The sequence below is a fragment of the Brachionichthys hirsutus genome, chromosome 16 (assembly GCF_040956055.1).
Source record: "Brachionichthys hirsutus isolate HB-005 chromosome 16, CSIRO-AGI_Bhir_v1, whole genome shotgun sequence".
Classification (NCBI taxonomy): Eukaryota; Metazoa; Chordata; class Actinopteri; order Lophiiformes; family Brachionichthyidae; genus Brachionichthys; species Brachionichthys hirsutus.
Window position 1 is genome coordinate 9,058,305 of NC_090912.1, and position 27,903 is coordinate 9,086,207.

Genomic DNA, 27,903 nt, shown 5'->3' on the forward strand with positions numbered 1-27,903 from the left:
ATGGAGGGGAATATTCTTTGGATTATTTCGTCATTTCTGTTGTTTATGCCTTTTTGTGAGGGTAAGTCTAAACCTTGATGTCCATAGAACAGACGTGTTTGGGAAGCCCCTCATCAGGATTCCAAAATAAAACTCGGGCTGTATTGTCCATCTTTGCTTTCAATGGGCATCGTGCGTTTTTTTTACTCATTTTCTTTATTGCAGTTTTTAATCTACTTGATTGAGGTAGCGGATTAAGTTTGGCGAAGCCCCACGGTGGAGCTGATGCACGCAGGAAGGTGTTCTAATTTAAGAAAGCTTATATTACTGAATGGGGGAAGGTTTGATTTATACAGATTACATTCGTTGCCAGTTTTACTTATGTTGGAGACCATTGACGCACCGGCGCACCTTCTTGTGCGCCACCGCGCTCACGCCACCCTGTTGCGCCTGGAACATCAGCAGCCCTTTAAAAGTTGGACCGGGGAGCTTGTGGGCTTGTGCAATGTTTGCTTTCTAAAAAATAAAAAATAAACTAATTATTGCGCATTGATGGGAAGGAGAACCCCTGTTTTTAGCTAAAGTGAGTGATGATGGGAAAGTTCCTCTTCCTTTTTGAACAAAGACCTTCCAAACAACTGGATGGTTGTGAGCAATGGCAGGTCTGCGTTCTAGTAGGGAAAACGTTATTGCTCTGCTGTGAGTTAGTACTTGAATGATCAGACTACTATGTTCACCTTCAGCTTGACGTGGATTTCTCAGTCGTGCTGCTCCCCTCACTAACCTCTCTATTTCCACAGGGTCCCGTTGCGTGGATAAATACAGACCTTGTGAAAATGGAGGGACATGCTTAGATTCACCCGTTCGATGCATGTAAGTCAAACATTTGTGCAGATAAGACTTGTAGATCAATGATTCCTATCTCATTCCTTCACAAAACTTTGGTTCTGAAATTGATTCCATCCATAATTCTGACCGTGTCTAAAAAGTTTGTATTTCTCATTCGGGCCCTGCAGTGGATTAGGACCGAGTGTTCCATAAGCCCAAAAGAATTACTTTCAACCTTTTGCATAAAGTGGTGAACGAGAGGACACATTGATGAGGCCCCTACACAGATGAGCATCAGCAAGCCTCAACATGCTTCGCTGACACATTCGCCTCTTGCACCTGTTCAACTGCTTTGTCAGACATTAATCGTAGCATTCAAGTTGTATTTAACATGAGGTTTCTTTTTTATTCATCTGTTTTTTTTTCATTGATATTTCCAACACGTTCTGATTTTTTCCTCACTCTTCTGTTGGCCATCTACTAGCAATAAGCTAACAGATTTGAGCCCTTGTCTTTGTTTCCTGACTGCTTTGAGCCTTCTGAGCTCTCGCATCTCTTTGGCAGCGATGAGGCTTTTGTTTTTCAATTTGGTGAGGGGGCTGTGTGGGACCCCATAACAATGCTCTGGCTAAATAGCCTACAGTGTTTTGCCTTAGGGTTATTTGTCCTTTCAAAAAACAAACTCTTATCTTAGGAAGCATGACTTAGTGTTTCAAATTGTAGGAATACACACAATGATTGGAAGAGAGAAGAAAACTCTTTGACTGCCATCTGCTTCCCTCCAAAATGACAAATTTATTATTTTATTGGAGTTATTTGTGGTTTACAGCACCGCCTGGTTCAAAGTTGTGCCATAAATACTGTTTTCACAATCAAACAAGTTAGATATTTATCATGCGGAATGTTCTTCCATAAATGTCTTTACATGCTGTCGAAAAAGTGACCATTATTCCGCATTCCCCATTTCTTTTTTAAACCATTAGCTCAAGCTAAAACAGGAACGTGTCATCAAAGTGTGTAGGAGGATAGTTGCATGCAGCCAGATTCATCATATCTAACACAACTGCCTGAGTCAATCATTAATTTTTTCAACACAGTGCCCCCTGCTACCAAGACATTCTCAATGTTTAGCCTACAGTAAGTTCACAGGTTGTTCGTCCTCGTTCTTTGTCATCTCGGAACAGTTTTCCTTTGGAAGACACAGTTCAGCCGGTCCTCTGTTCGCCTTTAGTCCTTTGTGTTGTGTTCATGTGCGTAGTTAATGGTGGAGGGAGTTGGCATTGAGTCATCAATATTGTGGTTAAGCCCCAACAGACAGAAACATTTAAAGTATCTCACAAGGAAAGTATCTCTAATGGAAGAAGAGTCAGATATCATAAAGGGTGCCGTAGCAGAAAAGTGGAGCGGAGCCATGGCCACACAAGAGTGCTCGGGCCAGCCGTAAACGGGGGGTGCGCACCCCACCCCTTCCCCTGGGAATTTACAGAAATTGGAGATCCAAAACAGCAGAAAAGATTCTTTCTTCTACCAGATACCCAACTGTAACCTGGCACCATCAGAGCAAGGCATACGGGGAGGGGGGGGGGGGGGGGGTGGTCACAGCAAAGTGAGCCCAATATAGGGAAGGAAGAGAATAATGGATTTCAGATACAGAGCCATGTTTTGGAATTTGAAAGGAATTTGGGGAACCAGCATTGTAAGTGACCACTATTTCACAGAACCCCCCCCCCCAAACTGATCCTCTCTTCCTAGTTGTGCAACCACTGTCTTTTCTCATTGTGCTGAATCTCCTTAAATGACTAATGTTTTGTGCATGGCAGCTGCCATTGTCACCGTCCCAGATCCATTTGTATCATCTCTCTGTGTTGTTATTAGAGTCGAGGACAGGCATGGAAAACTACGGCCCGTTGGGCTTTTTAATCTGGCCTGCCGAACTTGTCCAAATGATATCATTAAATTACATTTTAGTAGAATTAAACCTCATTCATTTGACCTTTTTCCTGTAATGCTGCCTGTAAAAGGCCAACTCCTTTAATGCAATGGCTTTCATGTGTCATTTATGTTAGTTCACACAAACACTCTGTCAAATTTTAGAACTCATTTTGGCCCGCGAGTCAAAAAGTTCGCCCAGAAAATATTAAGCAGTGACTCAAGGATTCTTCCAGTTATTTGGATTGGGAAATCCAGTATTTGCCGATAACCAACAATACAACCAGTAACGTTAGCTTCTTTGGAGCGCAGAATTGATGTCCCTTGCAAAGTATTTAATGCAGGTTGTTGAATGAAGATGGTTTGCGATGACTTCATAACTGTCATATTTGAATATGTTGCATGCCCTTTTCTTTCAACTTTGTTTTAGGCCTACAGGCGAGCATCATCTGCGTGTCATGCAGAACTGAATCAGCTGTGTGCTTCAAAGGTTTCTCTGAAATCACAGCTCTACTAACAAGCCTTTTCTTGTTACTGCAACGATAAATAAGTTCTAAGTAGTACCACTTAGCATGGCAAGGGTTAAAACATGCAAAGGTAATTATGATGTAAGTGATGTTGTATGAACCAGCAATTGGATTTGAGTTTTGAACTTGACAGTGAAGGTGATAGTGTTGCTTCCCCCTAAGTGATGAGTCTGGAAGTTCATCAGAAGAATCCTTTGGGTGGGGTGGAGGGGGGTGAAGAATGCACTGCCCAGAGAAGGGTCATCATTTTGTGGCAAGGGGGGGGAGATAATTAGGCAGATTGTGAGGGTGTCGCTCAGAGAAAATCCAGCCGGAGGAATCGGGCTGGACTGGAGAATGGGTGTAGAGAGGCTATAGGAAGGAGGGTGCGCGGGTGGGTCGGGTGGCACAGAGGACAGCTGGTGGATGTTGTGATGGTAATCCAGTGAAGTCAGATCTTGACAAAGACTAAGCGTAGGACCAGGTGCTGCCATTGAGCAGTCAGCCGCCCCCATACTGTGAGAGACAAGCTTGTGGAGGAATGAAGCTGGTAGCGCCCAGTCCCTCAAACACATGTTGCTTCTCTCACAGTCTTTTTAATTTTTTTTGCACATGTTGTCCCATCTTGTCCCCCCATCGCTCGTCCGAATGGCTGATAGCAGATTAAGACCTCCTTTTTTCCTCTCAAATCTTTCAAATTGAATGGAAACAAACGCACGGCTGTGTGAAGCCCACGGATGGATACAAGTGGCCCTCTTTACGTCCATATTGCTTTGTTCTGTGTGACCCTTCAGCAACTCCCAGCCTCTAAACACGATAAAGAAGACATCTTTGACTTTGATGGGGAACAGCCCACCCAATGAGTGGGGGGAGTGCCGCTTCTGCAGTAAAAGTGTTTTATTTTTTATGGCTGCTTTATTTCTAAATTGGAAAGACGGTACCCGCACATGAAATTAGTCGGAAAGATGACTAGTGCGAGTGAGAAACGGTCCTCTAAAACATGGACGTATGCCAAGATTATAGCAAAGAGACAGGTTATATTGTTGTCCTAGTACAGAGCACCTCGGGCCTATTGTTGTCTTTGGCATCTTCATGGTGGATTAGGAAGGAATTCCTCGAAAGATTCCTCCTGCGCCTCTGGTGCTTTCACGTAATTGTCCATTCCTGTTATCCATTCGTCCAGGTAGCCCCCTCAGGAATGTCTTTGACACTATACTGTCCCATTGAGAACTTTATGTTAGGAATCACTTTGCTTGCATTTCAATTTGTCCTTTCGTCAGGCAATTTTCAGTTCATATATAACTCCTGTTATCCTGACAGGCAGATGGAGCCATTGTCATGTGATTATCCAGGAACAGTGATGCATCATTTCAAACGTTTTTAGTAGGAGGTTGGTAGCCTTATCTATGAAATGAAAACTAATCTGACCAAGAGGTTACACCAGCATCAGGAGGACTATTTGGGTTGGTTGTCCCTTCCGCTTTCTGGGTCAGGATTGGAGTGTGGGAGTTGTGGTTCCTGGTTTCTGACCTCTCAGACAAACATACTGTGTTATCCTAAAAACCTAGGTTACACCATGTGCATGCATCTCAACTTTGGTGCGTTTCCTTATTTTATTCCGTCATCCCTTCTCTCCACATGAACACATTATGAAAAAATAGTTATTTTCTTTATTACTAAGAGTTTATATCTGATAATAATTTAATAAATAAAAAGAAAAGGGTGGTCATTTGCCTATTATACTCATGCAGAAAAATTACTCCACTGTGTTTTTGTATTACAATTATTTTTGGAGTAACATTTATGTCGGAACTTCATGTTTACATGCAGATGAGTTTCTAAAATCTCATCCCCGAGCTGTTTATTCTTTAATGGTGATTTATGAAGCGACATTCAGGCAGGCCTGGTTGAAGTAACCAAGGGCTGTCAGCAAAATTCCCCCAGTTTCTCCCTCCCCCCTTGGAAGAGGAAGGGATAGGTCCATCATTAAATGATTCAGGAAAAGGCATTCCTCTTTCCACTAAGCAGAGTTTCCACCGACCACCAGGCAGCATTTTGCTCATGTTTACATGTATCAAAGAATCTGCCACTTAAATACGCTACTTTTTGTTGTTGGTGTTTTGTCATATAGTTTCATAAAAGGTGCTGCTAGATGGTCTTTCTTTAATATCCCGAGCAGGTCTTTGGGTGACAGCAGCAGATAAAGGCAGCCAATAATAGACATTCTCTGGCTGCTCCCTAGCATTCTCCTTAGCTTATCACCAAGAGCCTTTCCCAGTGCACTATGAACACATCCAACTCTGTCAGGACTCAGGACTCCACGCCTGTGAGAGTCTGTGCTTGTCACAGTCAATCAGTTTCTGTCAACATTATTAGAATTGAGTGTTTTTCTTTCAGATGTTCAATTCAATTCAATTTATTTCTAAAGTGCCAGATCATAACAGAAAGTCATTTCAAGGCACTTTACAGGAGTAGCAGGGAAAGACAGAACCCAACTTGACCCACAAGAGCAAGCACTTTGGCGAAGGAGGCAAGGAGGAACTTCCCTTTAACAGGCAGAAACCTTGGACAGAACCTAAGGCCCAGAGAGAGAGAGAGTTAATAGGAAAATTAATAGCAATTATAGGACCGTGAAAAGGTTAAATGTATTGTTTAATATATTAAACCAATTGGCCGATTGGTGTTTGTCAAGAATGGGGTCTTCTTAGATTTCACTTCCAAGTTTTCCAAAAATCTGCTTCAGTTTAGGTGGATGGGTGGGGTATTTGTGGTTGCAGTCAGTGGAGAATGCTTTGAAAGACCTCAACTCTGGGATTCATGCACTGTGGTCACGGGCAAACGCGCTGCTATTTGAAATATGTCACTGAGTATTCTTCCAAAAATCTGTTGACACTTAGGGAAAACGTGTTCAGATATTGTGCACATTTGCATCCCATCCTTTCACGTAAAGAATTGCGTGAACTGCGATGGTTTAAAGGGTAGATTTCAGATGTATAGTCCTTCATGTAAAAAGATTTAAATATGCATATGTGCAGGCTGTCAGCGACAAGAAGGACGCCTTGTCTTCCGCTTTGGTCTGATGCATTGCTAGTTTTTCTTTAGAGAACATTACTTGTTGTGATATTCACATCCTGCACCAGGGGTGCTGTGGAACCTTCCCACCAGAGATTTCAATACCTCCATTGTGTGTCTATCTAGGCACAGTTGTTGAAATAAACTTTGCACTACAAACTAAGTGCACGTCCTTTTAGAAAGGATCATAATCGCTAGATCGAACACCTACATATGTAAGGACTCAGTCCTCTGAAGTGTTACAACTGTCCTTATGGAACCCTGTCTCCCAACACCCTTTTTTTTCTCTGCTCTCTCTCACCATAGGTTACTGTTGCCAGGCTACAGCTAAGGCCTGTTTGCCCATGTAAGCCCAGACCCCCCTCCCAAAAAAAACCTTTAATACAAAGAAGTTCTGACTACTTGAGGTCTTTTATTTGGATCACAAAACAGTACCCCCCCCCCACAGATCTGGCTCTTTGCTGAGAAAGGGAGAGCCAAGTTAAGAAGCGCAAGGCAAGGGAGGCTGTTTGGGGGGGTCGTTGGCAGTGTGGTGTCAGTATGGACTTCCATAATGGAGTGCATGCTCCTGCTTATACTCAGACCTGTGTTGTAACTAAGAGAAAAAGAAACTGTGGACCCCTCCCCCCCAAAAAAATTAAAAATCTGTGTAACAAACTTGAGTGTAAAAGTATTTGCAAAAGGTCACTTATAGCTTCGGTCATTACAGAAGTCTTCAGATTGGGCTTCTGTTGATCTTTTCCGCTTGCTGTCCACATGTCCAGGGAAACGAGCTTCTAAGAGGAAGTTTTCCCTGTCCCTCCTTTTTTTGTGTTTTGTGAAGCGTGACTGTGTGTATGAACCGTGTCAAAGATTACAGCCTCTTTGTTCACAGGTGAGCCACTCTTTGACCTCTAGCAGGCTAGCTGCTATTGTAAGAGAGGATGAGCTCAGGTTACTGTGCAGTGACCCAGAAAGCAGGAAAACTCGGATTGTGTTACACTCAAGGATGCAAAATTATAGGTGAGGGGAAATCCGTTGCGTAAATCAAGCTGTTTCTGATGCAGATCGGACTAAGAATCCCATAAACTTCAAATGTCTCATAGAATCTTTTGCACTGACAAGTTTTCTTAATCAAATGTTTGACACTTGCTCTCACTTTTGTTCTACTTTAATACATGCTTTCTGTGGCTCTTCCCAAAGTGCTCCTAGGAGGCTGAGGCTGGTTGTAAGTTTCCTTTCTTCGTGTTTGTGCGTGCAGTGGCTGTTGCATGCGTTGGTGTTGTTGCAGTGGTGCTTTTGTGCAAGAATCTTGAAAGTAGAAATGATTAGTGCATGCGTTTGTGAAGGTTATCCACATCTCTTGGATAGCCAGCGTCTGTGCGTGTGCTTTGGATATTAAGGCTTGTCCCATGAGCAAAGCAGCACAGATTTTGTCTTATTTTTTTGTTTTAAGTCGGGCAGGAGCGTTACATACCACACACCCAGACGTTCGGTGACAGATGTGGACAGATGCATGGTGCCGGGGCTGCAGCTGGCAGAAGCCCTCACATGTGTTGACACAGAGGGATTATCCACGCTGCTCAGCTCCCCCCCCCCCGCACTTAAAGACGTCCTCTTCATCTGCTGCACACTCTTCCTCAAAGGTCATAAGTCGGCACTCACTAACTGTGACTCAGGGCCCCATTGCACAACAGCAGCCTGCACCTGCTAGCCACGTCGTCCACAAATGAGGCTTGGGCCGGACCATGGCACAATTCTTGCCTTTCTTTTCCCAGAGGCAGTGGAATCCAGGAGGTTGTAAAAAAAATTCTGATAAGGACAGTCTGGATTGCACCAGGACAAATGTACACGTTTCTCACACGTCTATGCACTGATAGCGCTCTGATATTTTTTTTTATGTTATGGGAGTAGCTTGTTGGCAACGAATCAGGTTTAGACAAAAGAATCTATGTTTTGGCTACTCAGTTCAGTTTGCATTTGAAAGAAAGGCCAAATGACTTATCAGGCATGACTACTATCATCCTTTTTACGCACACACTCGTATATAAGCCTGCATGTACAAACGTCAGCCAGGGTCCAGTTGAAGAAATGGTGAACATGTTGGCTCTAAGCACACACACATGCATGCACCGCCAATTGGTTGCTACGGATACCAATGAATATGTGTGAAATTGCATGAATGACCAAAACGGCTTCATGTTTGTGGCGTCTGCGTTTGCATTTTTACTGGCCGTAGCGCCCACAAGTAAACGTTGGTGCACTTTGCTCTTCAAAGATCCTGTTAACACTGCAGCACTTTGGCTTTCATCCTCATTCAAACTTCTACATCTATGTTGTATATAGATTAGAATATTGTATTTTCTTAGCTCTATCAGCAACGTTCTTCCTCGGTCCTGTCTTTGTGTCACTTTTGTGTTTCATCGCCTCGGCGGAGGTTATGTAATCGCCGGTGTTTGTCTTTCTGTCCGTCCGTCTGTTAGCAAGATAGCTTAAAAAGTTCTGGACTGATCGTGATGAAATGTTCAGGAAATGTTGATAATGTTACGAGGAACGGTTTATTCAATTTTGGTGATGATTTCTGTTAACAATGCTGTCAATGGAGCTTCAAAATTTGTTCCTCAACATCTCGGTTGATTATTGACCGATGTTTATGGAATTTGACACAGTAGGGTGGGGGCCTCTATCTTACCACCGAAATGAATCCTGATCGGATCCAGAATGGAGACGGTAATAAATCTTAAATTTTAATATTGAAACCCCCATTTACAGATTCAAAAATCAGTTAATACACATCGACTCTGATTCACTTTTACCTTTCACGGTTGGTGTATAAAGACACCAAGAACATCTTAAAACCTTTTGATGATGATCCAGATCACCATGCGGATGGATTAAATCCAATTAGGAAAGAAACGAGCTGCTCGGCGGAGGTCTGCGCTCTCTGAGTGCTTTTCTAGTTTTAATAGTGACACCCAAGATTCCAGACGTAGTTAATTTGTCTCTAAACCGAACCAAACCGTGACAAATAGCCACTGGGCAAAAAGGGTGGCGGTGGGAATGGGTGATTGGTTGGATATCTGACTTGCCCATTCGTCTGTGAGGTTGCCAGGCCAACGGGGATTGCCAGAGTGAGTGTAGTGTTTTCAGAGCAACGGATGAGGGATTACAAGAAATATGACATGGCATTCTTCCTAGACCAGACGAGACATCACTCTATCCATCTATTCCACCTTTTAGAGATATTCTCTGTGTTCCTGCAGAACAGAATCCCCCCCATACCCTGCAGCCTGAGTGACATTATCATCACAATCAGTGGGGGGGGGACGGGGACGTACGATACCTGACCTCCCAGCCTATGAGACAAGGGGGTTGTTGGGGGAAGCCTAAATGCATTTCTTTTTTCTCTATTGGGGGTAGCTGTGTTGCACAACTTCCTTTTTATTTATAGGACTATTACAAATTGTATTTCTTTTTCTCGTGCTGATATGTGCCTCTTCCATGCCCATCTCTATAGCTTTTTCATTCCACTATTGTTCCTATTCACAATTGAGAAATGCACCATATAATGACCTGTAAACCCACTGTTTCATTCTTTGAGCCTTACCTGGGGCACTTTTACTGTCCCAGCCAGGACAAAACATTTATTTATTTTCTACTCAATGTTAGCAATAGCTTAGAATGGGGGGTCCAAAAGGTGGTCAAAGCACAAAAAGCAAAAGCAAAAGACAAACGGACACAAGTTTAGTGGTTACGCTCCTGTTCAAGGGAACTGAGTAAAATGCTTTGCTGATCCCAACCAGGGATGCCTTCTCCAATGAAAGAGAAGACACAGCCCGAGGGCAGGCTCAAACCGTCACTGCCCCGTCAACAGCATCAAAGCATCAAACAGACTCGAGCATGGAGTGTCCAGGGGCTCCACTGTGGGTGTCAAGTTGCCAGCGCATGCTGGACTCCACTCCCATGAGATTTATGCCGCTATAGGAGGCATGTTTATATGTTTGTTTTGACCTCTTAGTTGAACAAGCATTGGTCTGGCTCAAATGTATCCCTGGCCTGAAGCAGAGCAGCGGCTGTTGCTTCTGTCCTCCCTTGGCTTGTGTGCCAAAGCTGCTCCCAGTTTAAAAGCGCTGCAGAGATGTCGTTTTCTTAAAGTTATTTTCCTAATGAGCTGTTTCAATAATTTCCAGCAAAAATGTTAAAAGATCATGTGGGTGTGTTTTTCCTAGTTTTCTTTTTCTTTTTTTTTCATATAGAGATATAGACATATAGAGACATTTAATTTTGAAAATAATTGACTGTAAATAACTATTAATTAATAATTGCAGGTTTTAGTTTTTTAAATAGATCACTCTCTTCTGGTATGTATGAATCAGTGAAGAAAATAGACTTGACGTGTGAAAGTACACAAGGCTGGTAACTCAAAAAATGCAGGAGAAACACTTTGATGTAGACAGATCTTATTTATTTATTTATCTATCCGTCTATCTTTTAATACTGTGCCGTTCATATCGAACGGCTGCTTCTTCCTTTTGCATGGCACTGCATATTTGTCTTCAGTCGGTATATGTTTGACAACTCCTGAGTTTCCAGACTGATGTCTCTGGGTGTGTCTGTATTCATATACAAGAAGTGAGACTGAAGTGTAGGAAAACTGTAACAGTGCAGGAATGCTAACTGACATGGAGACACCGTGAGGATGTCCATCTGGAAATAACAGAGTGGGGGCTTTTGTTAAGCCTGTAACACAAGATAGCATTCCATCATGATCACATTTTTAAACTTTTTGAATTATTGCACGTGTATTTCACTCCGTGAACAACGTATTGCACGATTACTGCCTATGGAGGAAGCTGTATTCCAGGCTCAGAAGCATCATTCATGCCAAGGTGTGAGTCACGCATTATAGGCCTTGCCAGGATGTTATTGAGCCCAGATTGCCAAACCCAAAAACATGATGGGAATTGGAGCTGCAGTTGGAACATCCACAGCCCTGTCTTTGAGTGTCTTAGCCTGTCAGTTGATCTGTGTGAATTGATTCCTCCAGATGTCGCCTCGGATTCATTGGCCCTCTCTGTCAGCACCTGGATCCCTGTCACCGATCTCCGTGTCTGAATGGCGCGGTCTGTCGGAGCCAGCTGGTCAACGGTATCCCGCAACACACCTGTGTGTGCCAGAGAGGCTTCAGAGGTACAACTGTCTTCATTTTTGAATTAATATATAATCAATATAAAAGCTTCTATTTTAACTTTTTATGCAAATCACTTTTTCCATCTCCAGGCCAAGACTGCTCCCTCATTGATGCCTGTGCCACAAGCCCCTGTGCCAACGGGGCCCGTTGTGCCAATTGGAATAATCACTACAACTGCTCCTGCCCACCTGGCTTTCAGGGGAAAAACTGCCGCAACGACATCGACGAGTGTCGCAAGCTTGGCGCGTGCCTCAATGGCGGCTTTTGCATCAACACCCATGGATCCTTCCGCTGTCAGTGCCAACCTGGATTCAGCGGGCGCACGTGTGAGGTGTCCACCCTTCCGTGCGCCCCCTCGCAGTGCCTTAATGGAGGAACCTGTCGACAGACTAGTGACCATTCCTACGAGTGTGCTTGCCTACCAGGTAGAGTAGCTCCCTATCAGCTTAATAGAACACACATGCACAGACAAAACACCGGGGGGGGGGGGGTGTTGTCAGCAAACCTTGCTTTTTCCCAAGCCCTCAGCGTGGAAATTCAGACGTATGGATTTTCCCAGCCTGATGACGTAGTTGGTTAGCAAGTGGTGGGATTTACTCCTCTGCCCTATGTCAGTTTCCTGTGTGCTATTAATAGCTACTGATGGGAGAAGAAACGGTGGGAGAGTTGGACGAGGCGGCCTGCCTGTACTCCACAACCGTTCTGTTCTGCTCACAACATGATTTTACTTTATGGACTTTCTGGTTCCCCCACATGGGAGTCGACAGGAAATGTCTCTTGCCAGAGAGGAAGTCGTTGAAACTGTGAGAGATCCTAAAAACAATCAAACACCACAGGGAGCGTGGACCTCTGGAGCAGATGGGTCACAGCCTCTGCTGGTTTAGTATGGGAACCATCACAAGAAGAAGTAAATAATAATCAGACACCGGCTGAATCTTTATACTTCCCACATTGTCCCACACATTCTCCTGTTTGTGTGTGTGTGTGTTGGGGGGGGCAAGGTTATGAATAGAAATGCTGAGTGCGTGAACCAGGCAACATTGAACTCCCAGTTTGTGTTACAGTATCTGTGTACGATAAGTTCTTTCTCCCTTCATCTGTCTCAGGATTTGAGGGACACAACTGTGAGAATAATGTGGATGACTGTCCAGGACATAAGTGCATGAACGGAGGAATATGTGTGGACGGAGTAAACACCTACAATTGCCAGTGTCTACCTGAGTGGACAGGTATTGTCCCTATAGAAGCATATTTTGCAAGCTCTTTATAAATCCTCAATGCATATATTGAATGCATGTCTCCTAATTTGCACCAGGGCAATACTGCGCAGAGGATGTCAACGAGTGCCTGATGCAACCAAATGCCTGCCATAATGGGGGCACTTGCATCAACACCATTGGCGGCCATAATTGTGTTTGCGTTAACGGTCTGACTGGAGACGACTGCAGCGAGAATGTCGATGACTGCGCCACAGCCGTTTGTTTCAACGGTGCAACTTGCCACGACCGTGTAGCCTCCTTCTTCTGCGAGTGTCCGGTCGGAAAGACGGGTACGTGGCTTTATCCAACGGCCTCTGTGACCTTTTTAGTCATGGCTCCTCCGGTATCGCTTACTAACCCACATGCATTTTTTTTTTATATGCATGCAGGTTTGTTATGCCACCTCGACGACGCATGTGTGAGCAACCCCTGCAACGAGGGCGCGGTCTGTGACACCAACCCCCTGAACGGACGCGCCATCTGCACCTGTCCCGCTGGGTTTGTTGGAGGTGCCTGCAACCAAGACATGGATGAGTGTTCCATTGGTACGTCATCTGTCAGTACTGTGGTCCGATCTTCCTGTGGGTCGGCTCTGACTCATTCTCGATTGTGCTCCATGCGCTCACCAGCAGCTTTCTCTTTGCAGGCGCCAACCCATGCGAGCATTTTGGAAAATGCGTGAACACAGAGGGCTCCTTCCAGTGTCAGTGCGGTCGAGGATATGCTGGCCCACGCTGCGAGATTGACATCAACGAGTGCCTGTCCATGCCCTGCCAGAATGATGCCACTTGTTTGGACCGCATTGGAGAGTTCACCTGCATCTGCATGCCAGGTATCAATACAATTGTAGACACTTTAATGTGAGTGTGTGTGTGTGTGTTTTTTAAAAAGAACATGCTTTGTCATTTATGAACACTTGTAAGTAAACTATGCTATATAAGCCCATGTTTAATTGTATCATACAATTAATCGCATGCAACTGGAATTCATATGGAGCTGATTATTTAAACCCAGCCTTCTAGTTTAAGTTCCATTTTATACAGTGCTGTCATACTGACTGCAAGGGTAGACTGTTGTGTAATATGTTGATGGAGGCACGGCTATAATCTCAATGCACTGTACAGGCCAGACAGGGTGTTAGTTTGTACTGAGTGATGGTTGGGCATTCAGTGACAAAAAAAACCCAGTGAAACTCTCACGCACAAGCCCTACATGCATCCTGGGGTTTGGGGAACTATACAAATTAGAGCTGGGAGTCGGGTCTATAGGAGTGGATGTGAGAGAGGGCCAGCAGTTAGGGGGAGGAGTGTGCTGTGAATACTAATGAGTGGGAGAGTGGTGGGAATGGAGCGGAACAATAGGGCCCCTCTGTGCTCCAGTTTGCACCCCTCATACACACAGAGGGAAAGAGGACTTTTCCCAGAGCCTCTCCCCCCTTCATTTCTAGAGACTGGCTCTTCCTCTTTACCCTCCTCATCATCAGCCAGCCTGGCAAAAGCTCATGTGGAGCTGCTGATTATTTCTGATTCCACGCTAGCCTCTCCCCAGGGGTGGCAACTCTGATCCACACTCTGTTTCACCCCAATGAAGGAGCCCCTTCATAGTTTGCTAACACAGAATGGATAACACGCATAGTCTGCTGAATTGGATACTGACCAAGGGAGGGGTGATGTTCCATGGACAGTAGTAGGGTGTGGTGATTTGAAGTCAGTAGAGTGGGAACCCTGGCGATTCTCTTGGGATCTTTTATACCATCAAGTAGTTTAATAGAAACCTGTGTCCTAAAAAAAAAAAAACGAGGCCTCCCGTGAGAGAAGTTTCCTTCAGATCCATTATTCGTCTCAGAGAGTACGAACATAGACACCATGCTGCCTTGGACATACCAATACACAAAAACTGAGCAAATAGCTGGGAAAAAAACGAAGAAGAAGAAGAAGAAAAGTAAATTCACCAGGAGCTTTGGCTGTTTTTCAGGCTACATGGGGACCTACTGTGAGATAGATGTCGATGACTGTGAAAGTAACCCATGTGTGAATGATGGCATCTGTCGGGACATGGTCAATGGCTTCACATGCACCTGCCAACCAGGTAAGACTCTCTAACTGACCTATGAAGCGTTCACTTTGTCTTAGTAATCCCAACTCTAACAGCATTAGTGAAAACCAGTCAGTGTTTAAGGTCGCTTTCACACCAGCGCTGTTTGGTCCGTTTAAAGCGGACCGGAGTCTGTTTCCTCGGATGGTCCGCTTTGTTTGGGCAGGTGAAACTCTGGCGCGGACCAAACGAGCAAACTGAAAACCTGGGAAACATACGGAGGAACGCCAGGGAGGGATTTCCCCTCGTGCGTTGTCCAATCGACGAGAAGCCCCTTTCAACCACGTGATGCTGCTCAGAAAGTTTGGTGCGCTTTAAGAAACCACAGAGTGAAAGCAGAACCGAAACAAGTGATAAATGCAACCGTGTTGACACTTTCAGCTCCCCAATCGAACCGAGTCCGCTTGGTCAGGTGTGAAAACGACCTAAATGTCCCTGGAATCAAATGAGGGAGGGTCAGCCTACTTCTGCCTGCCTCCTATAAAAAAGACGGCCCCGAAAAGCTGCCTATCCTCTTCTTTTGCCTGAACAAAGACACTATTGTGGACCCCCCCACCCCCATGTGGAATGTGGAAGGGACAGCAATCGTCCCCGTCCTGCCCTTGTGGTGGTGGGGAACAGCAGTCCTGCTAATGAGATTCTTTTCCAGGGCCGCAATTTACATCTGGGACAGACGTCCCCCCCCCCCCCCCCTTCACCCTCCATCGAGCTATTGAGCCAGTGGAGATGATGCAGGAAAGGGAGGGGGGTTTCTCTATAAGAGAAAACAATCCCGTCTCCCTGGCCGCCCCACCGCCGCCTTTTCATCCATGCACCAACAAGCTGAGCGTCTTGACACTGTTAATCAACTGAGTGTTTTGCTACCAATGCACAGATTCACCCCAGTCTGCGCACCGCGCTCACCCATTCAAAGCTGACTCCGCGCATCATGCTGTTTTAACGAGTAACAGTAATGATGTAATCCTACTAATAGAAGTAATAATGTCATTTTTAACAATAGCATTACAAAGTGTAGCATAACTTGAAGCAAGATACGTTTTGCTGGGCAGATATCACATATTCAAATCACCTGATAACAATATCCACTTCATCTACACTAGATTTTTGTCTTCATAGACTTTGCGAAGTTGTAACCAACTTAAACCCCCCCCAAGAAAAAAAAATCATCAAGGTCACAGGCTTTCCAGGCCATTTTTTATCGGTCATCTCTGCATTGGCTCAAGTGCACAAATCGCATGTTTTTAACTGGTCAAGAAGCTCTCACACTGAACCCAGCCAGACATTAGTAACCTGCCCTAAGACCTCTGCCCTTCTGCGTAGAGACCAAACCAAACCCTCTGACCCTTCCACTGGACCTTGCTTCTGACCCTTCACCTCTTTGTTTGTCCGTCCCAGGGTTTACTGGCACTATGTGTCAGATCGACATAGATGAGTGTGCCAGCACGCCCTGCCAAAATGGAGCAAAGTGCTACGACCGCCCCAATGGATTTGAATGCCGCTGTGCTGAAGGTAAGGGCTTCCTGTACACTAACGTTGTTCACGGCCGCTTGTTAGACAGCATGCAGCTCGAGATGTCCTCGCAGGAAGAAGAACAGATGAGCCTCAACCACTTGTTGAGCTGTGTCTTTGTTAAATGTTCAGTGTATGTGGGGGGGGGGGGGGGGGGGGGTCAGCTAGTTCTCTGGATGTCTGTTGGCCAGGCAGACTGGCTCGAGGCCCCTAATCCTATTCTTTCCTTCATTGGCATCAAGGATCATGGGGTCACTGAGGACTAGCAATTGCCAAGAAAGGAACCGTGGTCATCACCCCAACATCTGTTCATTTGTTAACCCCCCCCCCACTCACCACATTCTGCTGCGTTTGAACTTTAATTCCTTCCCATTCAGACATATCTAACATGTCTATTCCTAAAAACAAGTGATCGATAGGAGTACCGTTTGTCAGGCACGCTCCATGTATGCGCTCATCCTGAGTACATGTTGGTCTTTAGCATGTTCTCTTAGACCTACATGCTGATGGAGGAGTCTGCGTCATTGTTTCAGTTGCCAGCTGCTTGGTATGCCTTGTGTTCGCAGGGCCCCTTCTGTTGAGTGAAGTGGCTCTGTTTGACGTGGTGCAGTCTATTGTCCCCCCCACCCCCCACCACTGAGAACAAAAGCAAGACTGGGAGGCCTCTGGAGGGTCCTTCTTTACAGCTTTGCCCAACTCAGCACTGCATTGCACAAATACCACAAATCCAACATTTAACTTGCCCACATATGCTGTCGGCTTTGAAACTACAGTCCACAGTGGCCAGAACCCCCCCCCCCCCAACACGCAACCTTTAATGAGAAGTATCAGATTTAGATAAATGTTCTAATTTGAAAAAGGATAAAGTAGTTTCAGGATGTCATGCAACAAAAAGATTAAGGCTTACTGTGTGAAACGAACAGGGGCCTGGCGTAGAAAGGGTGTGTGCACGCTGCAAAACATGGCGCACGTTCTTCTTCACGGCAAAGTTCAGATGTGAAATAATTGTGGAAATGTGCGGCGCTTCACGCCAACTTCATGGCTGGTGGTACGCATGTTTCTAGAGCTGTTGATCCTTTGGCGACACTTAGAGGTGATGTGGGAAACTGTTCGAATAAATAAATGTGAGAACTAGAAAAGCACTCGGAGAGCACAGACCTCCTCCAAGCAGCTCATTCCCCTCGTAATTAGATTTACACCGTCCACATGGTGATCTGGATCATCACCAAAAGGTTCTAAATTGTTCTTGGTATCTTTATACACCAACCATGAAACGTAAAAGTGAATCAGATTTTATGTGTATTTTTAACAGATTTTTTAATCCATAAATGGGGTTTTCAATGTTAAAATAAAAAAATAAAAAATCCTGACCTCATTCTGGATTAGATCCAGAAGATATTTTGATTGATATCATATTGGTCCCCTTTACGACTGGGATTTTTGGTGAGTGAATTGAATTCAGAATTTACAAGATAAGATTTTTTCAAAATAGTTAAGCATAATTTTCACGTCATTAACCGTTAGAGTTTAATTTGAATGTTAGTCAACAAACCTCCCAAACACTACTGTATTTTTTTATTTTTCAAAAACAAAAACCTTAAAATGCAGTGTTTGCACGTACGCCATGTTTCAGTAGGAAATTCACGCATGTCTTTGTACACGAAGTCTCCGATCCTTATGCAATCTCCATTTTCCTTGCAGGCTATGAAGGGACACTCTGTGACAGTAACATCAACAACTGTCAGCCTGACCCATGCCATCATGGTACCTGCGTAGATGGGATTGCAAGCTACACGTGCAACTGCGACGCTGGCTACACAGGCTATCGCTGTGAGAACCAGCTCAACGAGTGCCACAGTAACCCCTGTCAAAATGGGGGCAAATGTGTGGACCTGGTCAACAAGTACATCTGCCAATGCCTACATGGGACTTCAGGTAAGAAAGGAAAAAAAACAACCATAAAACGTAATTTCAGGCTTTGTTAATTCAGATTTAGGAATGAAAACATTAAGGAATTACAACTTTTTTTGAAACCTTAAATTACGATTGTTAAAATGTTTGTGAATTTAATAACTGTCTTTTGTGGACGCAGGCACAAACTGTGAGATAAACTTCGATGACTGTGCAAGCAACCCATGTGACTATGGCATTTGCAAAGATGGCATCAATCGCTATGACTGCGTTTGCAAGCCCGGCTTCACTGGTAAGGCTTTTCTAGCAAATGAAACTACAATGAAAGAACCTTCGAAATGTTGAAAAGCATACTTACCGGTATGTCTTGTCTCCTGCCAGGTCCCCAGTGTAATGTGGACATAGATGAGTGTGCATCTAGTCCCTGTAGGAATGGGGGGACATGTGTCGATGAAGAGAATGGATTTCACTGCCAGTGTCCCGAGGGCTTTAAACCCCCTTACTGTTACTCCCAGGTGGATGAATGTGGCAGCAGCCCATGTGTCCATGGCTCATGCCGGGATGACATCAACGGGTATGAACTATTGACGCCTTGTCCGAGTGTAAAGTGACTCACATGGTTTTTTTGTCATCAAGAACAAAATTGGCTTGAATACCTTACAAATGTTCAACTTGTGCGTGGATTCATTGTCCATTCTGCTTCCATCATCATCCCAGTTACCGATGTGACTGTGAGCCGGGATGGGTGGGAAAGAACTGTGACCTGGACAGGAACGACTGTTTGCCAAGTCCCTGCCAGAACGCTGGGACATGCATTGACCAGCTCAACGGCTTCACCTGCAAGTGTCGTCAAGGCTTCAGAGGTGAGAGCGTGGCAGAGCAGCGCAACGCTGGTCAACAGAGGCCTAAACACGTACACCGTGCACAAGTCGCAACTGAGCATCTCATCGGCGTTCTGTCCTTCCACCCATCCTTTTTCTGAAGTCGTCTCGTGGTGTGGGGTACACCCCCAGACAAGATCCCAGCTCATAGACACATACACACTCACCGACGGACAATATGGAGTGATCAGTTCACCCAAATTGCATGGCTGTAGTAAGTCAATTGACTTACTGAACAGCTGTTATTTTTGAGATTGACATGGAAACACTAATGTCTACCGCCCCCTTGTGGCGAATTAAAATGTGTTAGGCTCCTTAAAAGGTCTGTGTGTCTTCATGTCTCTGCTTTTCCAACAGGTAACCTTTGCCAGGTGAACATTAACGAGTGTGCATCCAGTCCCTGTCTGAACAAGGGCACTTGTGTGGACGGGGTGGCAAGTTTCACTTGTCTATGTGAACTGCCCTACAGCGGACCCACTTGTGCAGAGGTCCTCACCCCTTGCTCCCCAAACCCTTGTGCCAATCATGCTAGCTGCACACACACACCGGACTACTTGGGCTATCAATGTAACTGCCAGCGTGGGTGGCAAGGTTGGCAAATATATTATTCGTCTTCTCAGCGTCTGCTCATCTTAAAATCTTATCGACCTTTCAGTGATTCTAAATGTACAAACTCTCCTCTTGCTTTCTCAGGTCAGCTATGCGACATAGATGTAAATGAGTGCATCTCAAACCCCTGCAAGAACCGAGGGACCTGCACTAATACACCTGGAGGCTTTGTGTGCTCCTGCAGAGCTGGGTATACCGGGCTTACCTGTGAAGCAGACATCAATGACTGTTCCCCCAGTGAGTGGTCGTGTCAAATTAACATACTTAATTGCTGTTACCGCCTGCTGTCACAGAATGCATCCAGGTCGATGCACATTTGCTGCACTTAATCAAAGTTCTCTCTCTTATTATGCCGTTAGATCCTTGCCTAAGTGGAGGTTCCTGCACAGATGGCGTGAACTCCTTCCACTGTAACTGCCTGCCTGGCTTCACTGGGCCCCGCTGTGCTTTAGAGATCAATGAGTGCCAGAGTTCCCCCTGCAAAAATGGAGGCACATGCACAGACTATGTTAATTCTTATACCTGCACGTGTAGACCTGGCTTTACTGGTGTCCACTGTGAAACCAACATCCCCGACTGCACTGAAAGGTGTGTGTGTGTGTGTGTGTGTGTGTGTGTGTCATGTTTACCAGCTGGCTCATACACATTTAGGGCTACTACTGAATATCGCAATGAAACTTAACAGTTTAAATCCCTATTTTTTCCCCCCCATGTCAACAGCTCTTGTTTTAACGGAGGGACATGCACAGACAAAATCAACGGCTACTCCTGTACCTGCCGCTCAGGCTTCACTGGTTCCCACTGCCAGTATGAGGTCAATGAGTGTGACTCCCAGCCCTGCCTCAATGGAGGCATCTGTCAAGATGCCCTGGAGTCCTTCCGTTGCTCCTGCCCTAAAGGCTTCACAGGCAACCGCTGTCAGGTACGCAAACGCTCGCAAGGCACTCTGGAAAGGTCTTCTGGACTTCTCGAGTCGCAACAAATGCTGACAGTTGCTCCTCTGCCTCTTGCACGCTCAGACTCCAGTTGACTGGTGCCGGCGCTCATCTCCTTGCCAAAATGGTGGCCGCTGTCGGCAGCAGGATTCATCCTTCATCTGTGAATGCATTAATGGCTGGTCCGGACGTTACTGTGACATCCATAGAATCTCCTGCGAAACAGCTGCTCGCAACAGAGGTTTTTTTTTTTAATCCTCTAGGCATGTGCATGGTTGCGTTTCAGTTCTTCTTTCATTTAAATATTGAGAATTTCTCCTCATGTTTTCATCAGGGATCCAGACAGACGAGCTATGCCACCATGGGGGTCACTGTGTCAACGCCGGGAATACCCACTACTGCAAATGTCCCGCCGACTACACTGGAAGTTACTGCGAAAGCCAGGTGGACCACTGTGAAGACAAACCCTGCCGCAATGGCGCCACTTGCAGGGGATATGTAGGAGGGTATCAATGTGACGTAAGTCCATCTCTGAGTTAATTATATGTTTTCTCTGCATCTTTGATTTTTAATTTTTTTTTGCAAGGGTGCAATTTTGGAGATCATGCAATTGTCATTTTGCATGTCATTGCAGTGTATGCCAGGCTACACTGGACAGAACTGCGAGATAGAGGTCAATGAATGCCAGTCTCATCCGTGCCAGAATGGTGGCACTTGCATTGACCTGGTGGGGCATTACATCTGCTCCTGCCCTCCTGGCACACTGGGTATGTAAGCGTATATCCATCAGGACACAGATGTCTCTATAAGCAGAAGGTAGTAAACACATTGCAATGTTATTTACGTCCTTTAAAGGGGTTCTCTGCGAGATCAATGAAGACGACTGCGCTCCACCTCTGAGGCTGCGCGGCGCTCATCCTAAGTGCCTGAACAATGGCACCTGTGTGGACCGAGTCGGTGGATACCGCTGCAATTGTCCCCCTGGATTCACGGGGGAGAGGTGTGAAGGAGACATAAACGAGTGCCACTCTAACCCCTGCAATCCCACCAGCAGCCTCGACTGTGTCCAGATGCCCAATGACTACCAATGTGTCTGCAAGCCCGGGTTCACAGGTTCGACAGGCTTCCTCTGGCAAATCCTATTTTGCTTTTCCAGCTGTATAGCTTCACCATTAATATGTTGCGTTCAGGTCGGAGGTGTCAGAGCAGGTTCAGCGTGTGTGAGTCTCATCCCTGCCAGAATGGAGGCGCCTGCTCTGTGTCCAGCATCTCTGGACTGGGATACACATGCACCTGTCATCTTGTAAGTGCACATTCACATTAAGAGCCCAAACGACTCATCTGATTCAATAGCTCCAGCATTATTGCTTAAGCGTGCGTTTTGAAGGTTCGCAACCTAAGCATGTGAATGCCGTGCATCTTTAGGGTTATACCGGACTCAACTGTGAAAGAATCATGTCCTGTCGTGAGCTGTCCTGCTACAACGGAGGTAGCTGTGCATTCAGCCCAAGGGGGACGCGCTGCAACTGCCTTCCAGGTTATGACGGGACCCAGTGTCAGCATCGCAGTAAAGACGGCTGCTCCGCCAAGCCCTGCAGGAATCGAGGCTTGTGCACTGAAGAGACCAGCTTCCCATACTTCCGTTGCCAGTGTCCCAGTGACTGGACTGGTAAACGGTGCGAGCAGAGCATAATACCTCTCGACCTGCCAACACCCTCGTGCCTTCTACCGAATTGTCACGGCAAAGCCAATGATGGCTTCTGCGACAGGGAATGTAACATATTCCCTTGCAACTGGGATGGAGGCGACTGTTCTCTGTCGGTGAAACCCTGGACTCGCTGTCCACGCTGCGTGGATTCGTTCAACAACAGCCAATGTGATGAGTCCTGCAACAACGCCGACTGTCTTTTTGATAATTTTGACTGCAAAGAGAAGGAGAAAGTTTGCCAGTGAGCTCACTTTTACTATGAACACGATTTTCCTTAGTTTCTTTTCACTCCTGAGCTGAGAACATAACCTAACAGATCCTTCTGTTTTTGTCCCCCCCTCCCCCAGTCCAATATATGAAGCCTACTGTATCGACCACTATGCTAACGGACAGTGTGACCAGGGCTGCAACACGGTGGAGTGTGGCTTGGATGGCTTGGACTGTGCAGTGAAGGTTCCAGAAGTCCTTGCAGAGGGCATCTTGGTTTTGGTTGTCCAAATGCCTCCGGAGGAACTTCTCCGCACTCGGACAGCTTTTTTGCAGAAATTAAGCGTGATTTTACGCACTCCTACGCGCTTTCGGCTGGACCACAATGGGGAAGCCATGATCCGCCCTTACACCCGTAGTGAGGCGCGTCTCAAAAGGGAGCTGCAGCCCCACCAGGAGGTCATAGGGTAAATCAGGAGCACACGAGTCCCATGAAAGCGGTTTTCTGTAATGGAGTTTGCACGCTAAACATCTACCTCTTTGCTGTTCCCTGCAGCTCCATAGTGTACGTAGAAATCGACAACCGTCTGTGCACTGAGGACTGCTTCTCTACAGCTGACAGTGCTGCAGAGTACCTCGGAGCTTTGTCAGCTGTAGAAATGCTCCGCTTCCCATATCCACTCAAAGAAGTCCGTGGTAAGTAGGGCTATTTAAAGAGCAGAGTGAATACTAATGCAAATGAGGCACAAATGTGTGACAACTACTTTACTTTCTAACACCAGGTGAAAGGATACCGATTGAACCCGACGCTGTACCCGAATGGGGCAAGTTGATGCTGGTGGGGATAGCTTCCCTTTTCCTTTTGGTCATCCTTGTGATTGGCATGTTGATTGCACGTAGGAAGAGAGAGCATAGTACCCTTTGGTTCCCTGAGGGCTTCTTCCTCAAAAAGGAAGCCAGCAGCAACAAGAACCGCAGGGAGCCCGTGGGCCAGGATGCGCTGGGAATGAAGTAAGTTGTTTGTGTGCAAGGATTTGCACCAATGACATTGTTTGGACTACATTGGTTTAGAAATATGATCTGAAAATCACTGTGGAATTGACTTTGATCCATTTTTCTCATATTTGTATCAGACACATGACAAAAACCGAGGAATCTCTTCTTGGTAACCACAGTGACCAGTGGATGGACTTAGACTGCCCAGAGGCAAAACGGCTGAAGGCAAGTTCCAAAAATGTTTTAAACACAAGCACAGTAATATGCATGTACATTTTACAACAGCTTACAAGACTTCAGTAAATAATGTAATGAAGGTACAGTTGTTCCTGGTTTATCTCATTCAATATGTGCAGTACCTTACCGGTACTGTATTTTATGTGTTGCAATACTGCATGTGTGTTATAATACGTGTTTTTTTAACTATCTTTTTACTGTTTTTTTTTTCCTTAATGCTTAATGCTTTTTTTAATCAATAAAATAATGACAATAATGGAAATGTAAAGATTTGTACATTCAGCGGAATCCCACGATATAGCAGGAAGTCTGCGATATATGAATGCCTATGTTTGGAAAAGAAAAACAATGAATCCGTGGAAAGTGAACCACGAAATAGCGAGGGATGACTGTAATTGGTTATTTGTCATTCTCTGAGTTCAGGTTGAGGAACCAAGTATGCTCTCAGACAGTGAAGACGCAGTGGACAGCAGGCAGTGGACGCAACATCACCTCGCCGCTGCAGACATCCGTGTGCCCCCCACCATGGCCCTCACCCCACCTCAAGGAGAGTTTGAGAGCGACTGCATGGACGTTAACGTCCGAGGCCCAGGTCGGTAGTGAGATCTATTTTCTTGCTCCGTTGTGCTTTCCTCAGCATTTGAACTGATATAAACTCACCCCTGCTTTAAACTCCCACCAGATGGTTTTACGCCGCTGATGTTGGCATCGTTCTGTGGAGGAGGCTTAGAGCCTGAAATAACCGAAGAGGAGGAAAACGAAGAGTGTTCAGCCAACATCATCTCTGACCTAATCTACCAGGGCGCATCCCTCGCTGCCCAGACTGACCGCACAGGTGAGACGGCACTGCACCTTGCCGCCCGCTATTCCCGTGCTGATGCAGCTAAGAGGCTGTTGGACGCTGGCGCAGACGCCAACGCCCAGGACAACACTGGAAGGACACCGTTACACGCTGCTGTCGCGGCAGATGCACAGGGGGTCTTCCAGGTAAGCAAACATCTATGTGCATTGTTTATTGCACATTGCAGTGGTGTAAACTCCATCAGGTTGTAAAGTTTAATGTCCAAACTCAACATTTTTCATTCAGATTCTGATCCGAAACCGGGCTACAGATCTTGATTCCCGAATGTATGATGGCTCCACTGCGCTGGTCCTGGCAGCACGGCTGGCAGTCGAGGGCATGGTAGAGGAACTCATCACTTGTCACGCTGATGTCAATGCAGTTGATGAATTGGGTGAGTTTGTGGTATTATTCAGTCAAGTCATGTCCTGATGCCGGCCTTCTGTTTCGTGAAAAAAATATTCACTGTGATCTTATTGACTATCATCTATTTTAGGTAAATCTGCCCTCCACTGGGCTGCTGCGGTTAATAACGTGGATGCCACTATTGCCCTGCTGAAGAATGGTGCAAATAAAGATATGCAAGATCTCAAGGTAGGGTATCTTATTATACTCTCTAAATCACAATTTTTCCATCAGTATGGTTAAAATAGAATTATCCTTTTTATCTAACACAGCACCTAATTTTATTTTTGTTGTTGCCCTGCTTTTCTTTCCAGGAGGAGACCCCTCTTTTCCTCGCAGCTCGTGAGGGCAGCTGTGAAGCTGTGAGGGTGCTGCTTGCACACTTTGCGAACAGAGAGATCACAGACCACATGGACAGGTTGCCCAGAGACATTGCTCAGGAGCGCATGCACCATGACATTGTGCAACTTCTTGATGAGTACAATACAGTGAGGAGTCCCCAGGGCCACGGAGGGCCAGGACATCATCTCACAGGAGTGCACACTCTGTCTCCTCTCATGTGCCCTCCCAGCTCCTTCCTGCCCAGTCTGAAGAACACTCCACAGGGCAAGAAGAACCGCCGGCCTGGGGCGAAGGGTTCTTTGGGAAGTCAACATGCTGCAAGTCTGAAAGAGTCTGTCAAGGCCCGTAATAAGAAGCTGACCTTGGAAATGCAGAGTGCCTTACTGGAGAGCTCAGTTACCCTGTCCCCAGTCGACTCACTGGACTCGCCACACGGGGGGGCTAACAATGCTGGTTACATCACTAACCCCACTTCCCCTGTAGCCATGCAGCCACCAGGGCTCTTCCACTCTATGTCTGTCCCAAACACGCCAATGGTGCATAGCAACATGTTGGAGGGAGGTGGCCACTTTGCTGTGTCTCTCGCCCAACTCAATGATATCGGAGTAGGGGGACTGTCTTTGCAGGGACGTGTCGCCATGGCTTCAGATGTTAACCGCGGCTACGTGCTGAGTTCAGGCCAGATGGGGCTCAACATGGGCATGGTCAGTCCTGTGAGTGTACCCTTTGACTGGCACAACCGGATGTCTCTCTCCTCCCAGTGTGTTCAGCCAGTGGTGAATCTTGTGCAGAGTAGCCAGGCAGGCATGCACCCCCAGAGCCCAGCCATGCAGCAGCAGAACATGCTAATGCACCAACAGCAAATGTACCGTAGCCCCATGCTGCAGCCCACCCCTGTGACTTCCACGCCCGCTATCAGCCCAGTCAAGCTGCCCTCCATCGCTGAGCAGCAGCAGCAGCTCATCAACCACACCATCAGCAAACAACAAACCATAGCCCGCATGGGCTCCTCCACCCCACCGACGCCCCAGTCCTCCCATCCCCCATCAGCCCTCTTCCAGCAGCAGCCGATCCTTCAGCAACCTTCTCAGCCGCAGCCTCCTGCTCAGCCACCGCAAGCAGCCACGCCAGCTGCCCAGCCCACTCAGCCTTTGCTGAACCAGCCGAGTTCCAGCGCTGCCGGATCAGAGGATTACCCAACTCCTCCATCCCAGCATAGTTACTCATCCACACTAGATGCCACGCCCAAGCATTATCGCCACTTGCCAAGTGAGCATCCCTACCTGACCCCCTCCCCTGAGTCTCCTGAGCCTTGGTCCAGCCCTTCTCCGCACTGTGTCTCTGATTGGTCAGATTCTACACCCAGCCCGGCAGTTGCCGGCCCTGCCCAGACCCAAATTACTCAAATCCCAGAGGCCAGCGGCAAGATGCAAGTGTTTGCATGAAGATCTCATGGCCTCTGCTTGAAAAGGGACCTGGGTTAAAAGAATTAGTGGACTGGCTCTTGGGCCTGTCTGTGTTTATGTGTCAACCTCTTTCCAAGATTTTTTATTGGATTTGGATTGACTTGTCCCTTGAGACCGTCTGCGAGTGAATTTTGCAGAGAGAGAGAGAACAAGTAAAGGGAATTGTGTGCTGTCTGAAAAAAACAGCAGACAATTTAATGAAGTAATTCTGTCACAGATGGACTTATTTTTTATTATTAAAAAAAAATGTATATGAAGAAAACCAAGTCTTTCATTTCAAAGACTTAGGGATACTCTCCTGGAAACTAACAAACGTTTAAAAAATAGATGAGGAAAAAAAGAGGGACATTTCAAAGGGAATTCATTTCTTTTTATTTATTGTTTTTTTTCTTCTGAACTGCTTTTTTTCTGTTCCATTGTGCCCCCCCCTTCCTATTTTATATGTCCTTGTATTTCTATTTAGCCAGCATATTAAAGGAATATAATTCATCATCAGCCCAGTTAACAGACCAACTGGAACACAAAAGCTGGTGAAAATGATAAAGTGGTTTTAGCATATTATATATATATATATATATATATATATAAGCAGTAGTGGTATGTTCTGATTTGATCAAATTTATATTTTCTATATGAGTATTATTAATAAGAATGTAAATGAGTGTCTCTTAAGCACTTCAACTGACCAGCCTCAAAGGTCAACTATTGGTCAAATACAACATTTAACTACAATATATATTTATAATGTACTGGTGGCAACTTCCTTGTGATATTTCAATGTTAATCAGCAGAGATTTAGTTGTGATGCTCCTGTTTTTGAGTGTAGTTTCTCACTGACTTTTACCAGTTCTCCAGACCTAGTTACGTCAGTTTGGAAGCTTATTTTCATTCACTTAAAGAACTTTAAATCAGCCTCTCACTGCCTTTCATTAGTTTAAAATGTTTTAATTTTGCCTTCTGTTTATGTAATACATTCTTGGAAAACCGTGGTTACCTTTTTTATAACATCGCTTCAGATG

The 27,903-nt window shown here is 45.8% G+C and overlaps 1 protein-coding gene across 1 annotated transcript; it reads left to right on the forward strand.

Moving 5' to 3' along the window:
• notch3 (notch receptor 3) lies at positions 1-26,867 on the forward strand. Its single transcript, XM_068750459.1, has 33 exons — positions 1-61; positions 780-852; positions 11,341-11,483; positions 11,574-11,909; positions 12,591-12,713; positions 12,800-13,033; positions 13,133-13,288; positions 13,390-13,575; positions 14,718-14,831; positions 16,233-16,346; positions 18,048-18,281; positions 18,439-18,549; positions 18,639-18,831; positions 18,975-19,120; positions 19,496-19,729; positions 19,832-19,984; positions 20,107-20,335; positions 20,468-20,669; positions 20,767-20,923; positions 21,017-21,201; positions 21,317-21,449; positions 21,538-21,795; positions 21,873-21,985; positions 22,108-22,631; positions 22,738-23,064; positions 23,154-23,293; positions 23,380-23,608; positions 23,731-23,818; positions 24,254-24,422; positions 24,513-24,817; positions 24,918-25,065; positions 25,168-25,265; positions 25,391-26,867. The coding sequence occupies exons 1-33, from the start codon at positions 1-3 to the stop codon at positions 26,861-26,863; spliced, it is 7,389 nt and encodes a 2,462-aa protein (XP_068606560.1). The 3' UTR covers positions 26,864-26,867.
• Positions 26,868-27,903: the final 1,036 nt, after the last annotated feature.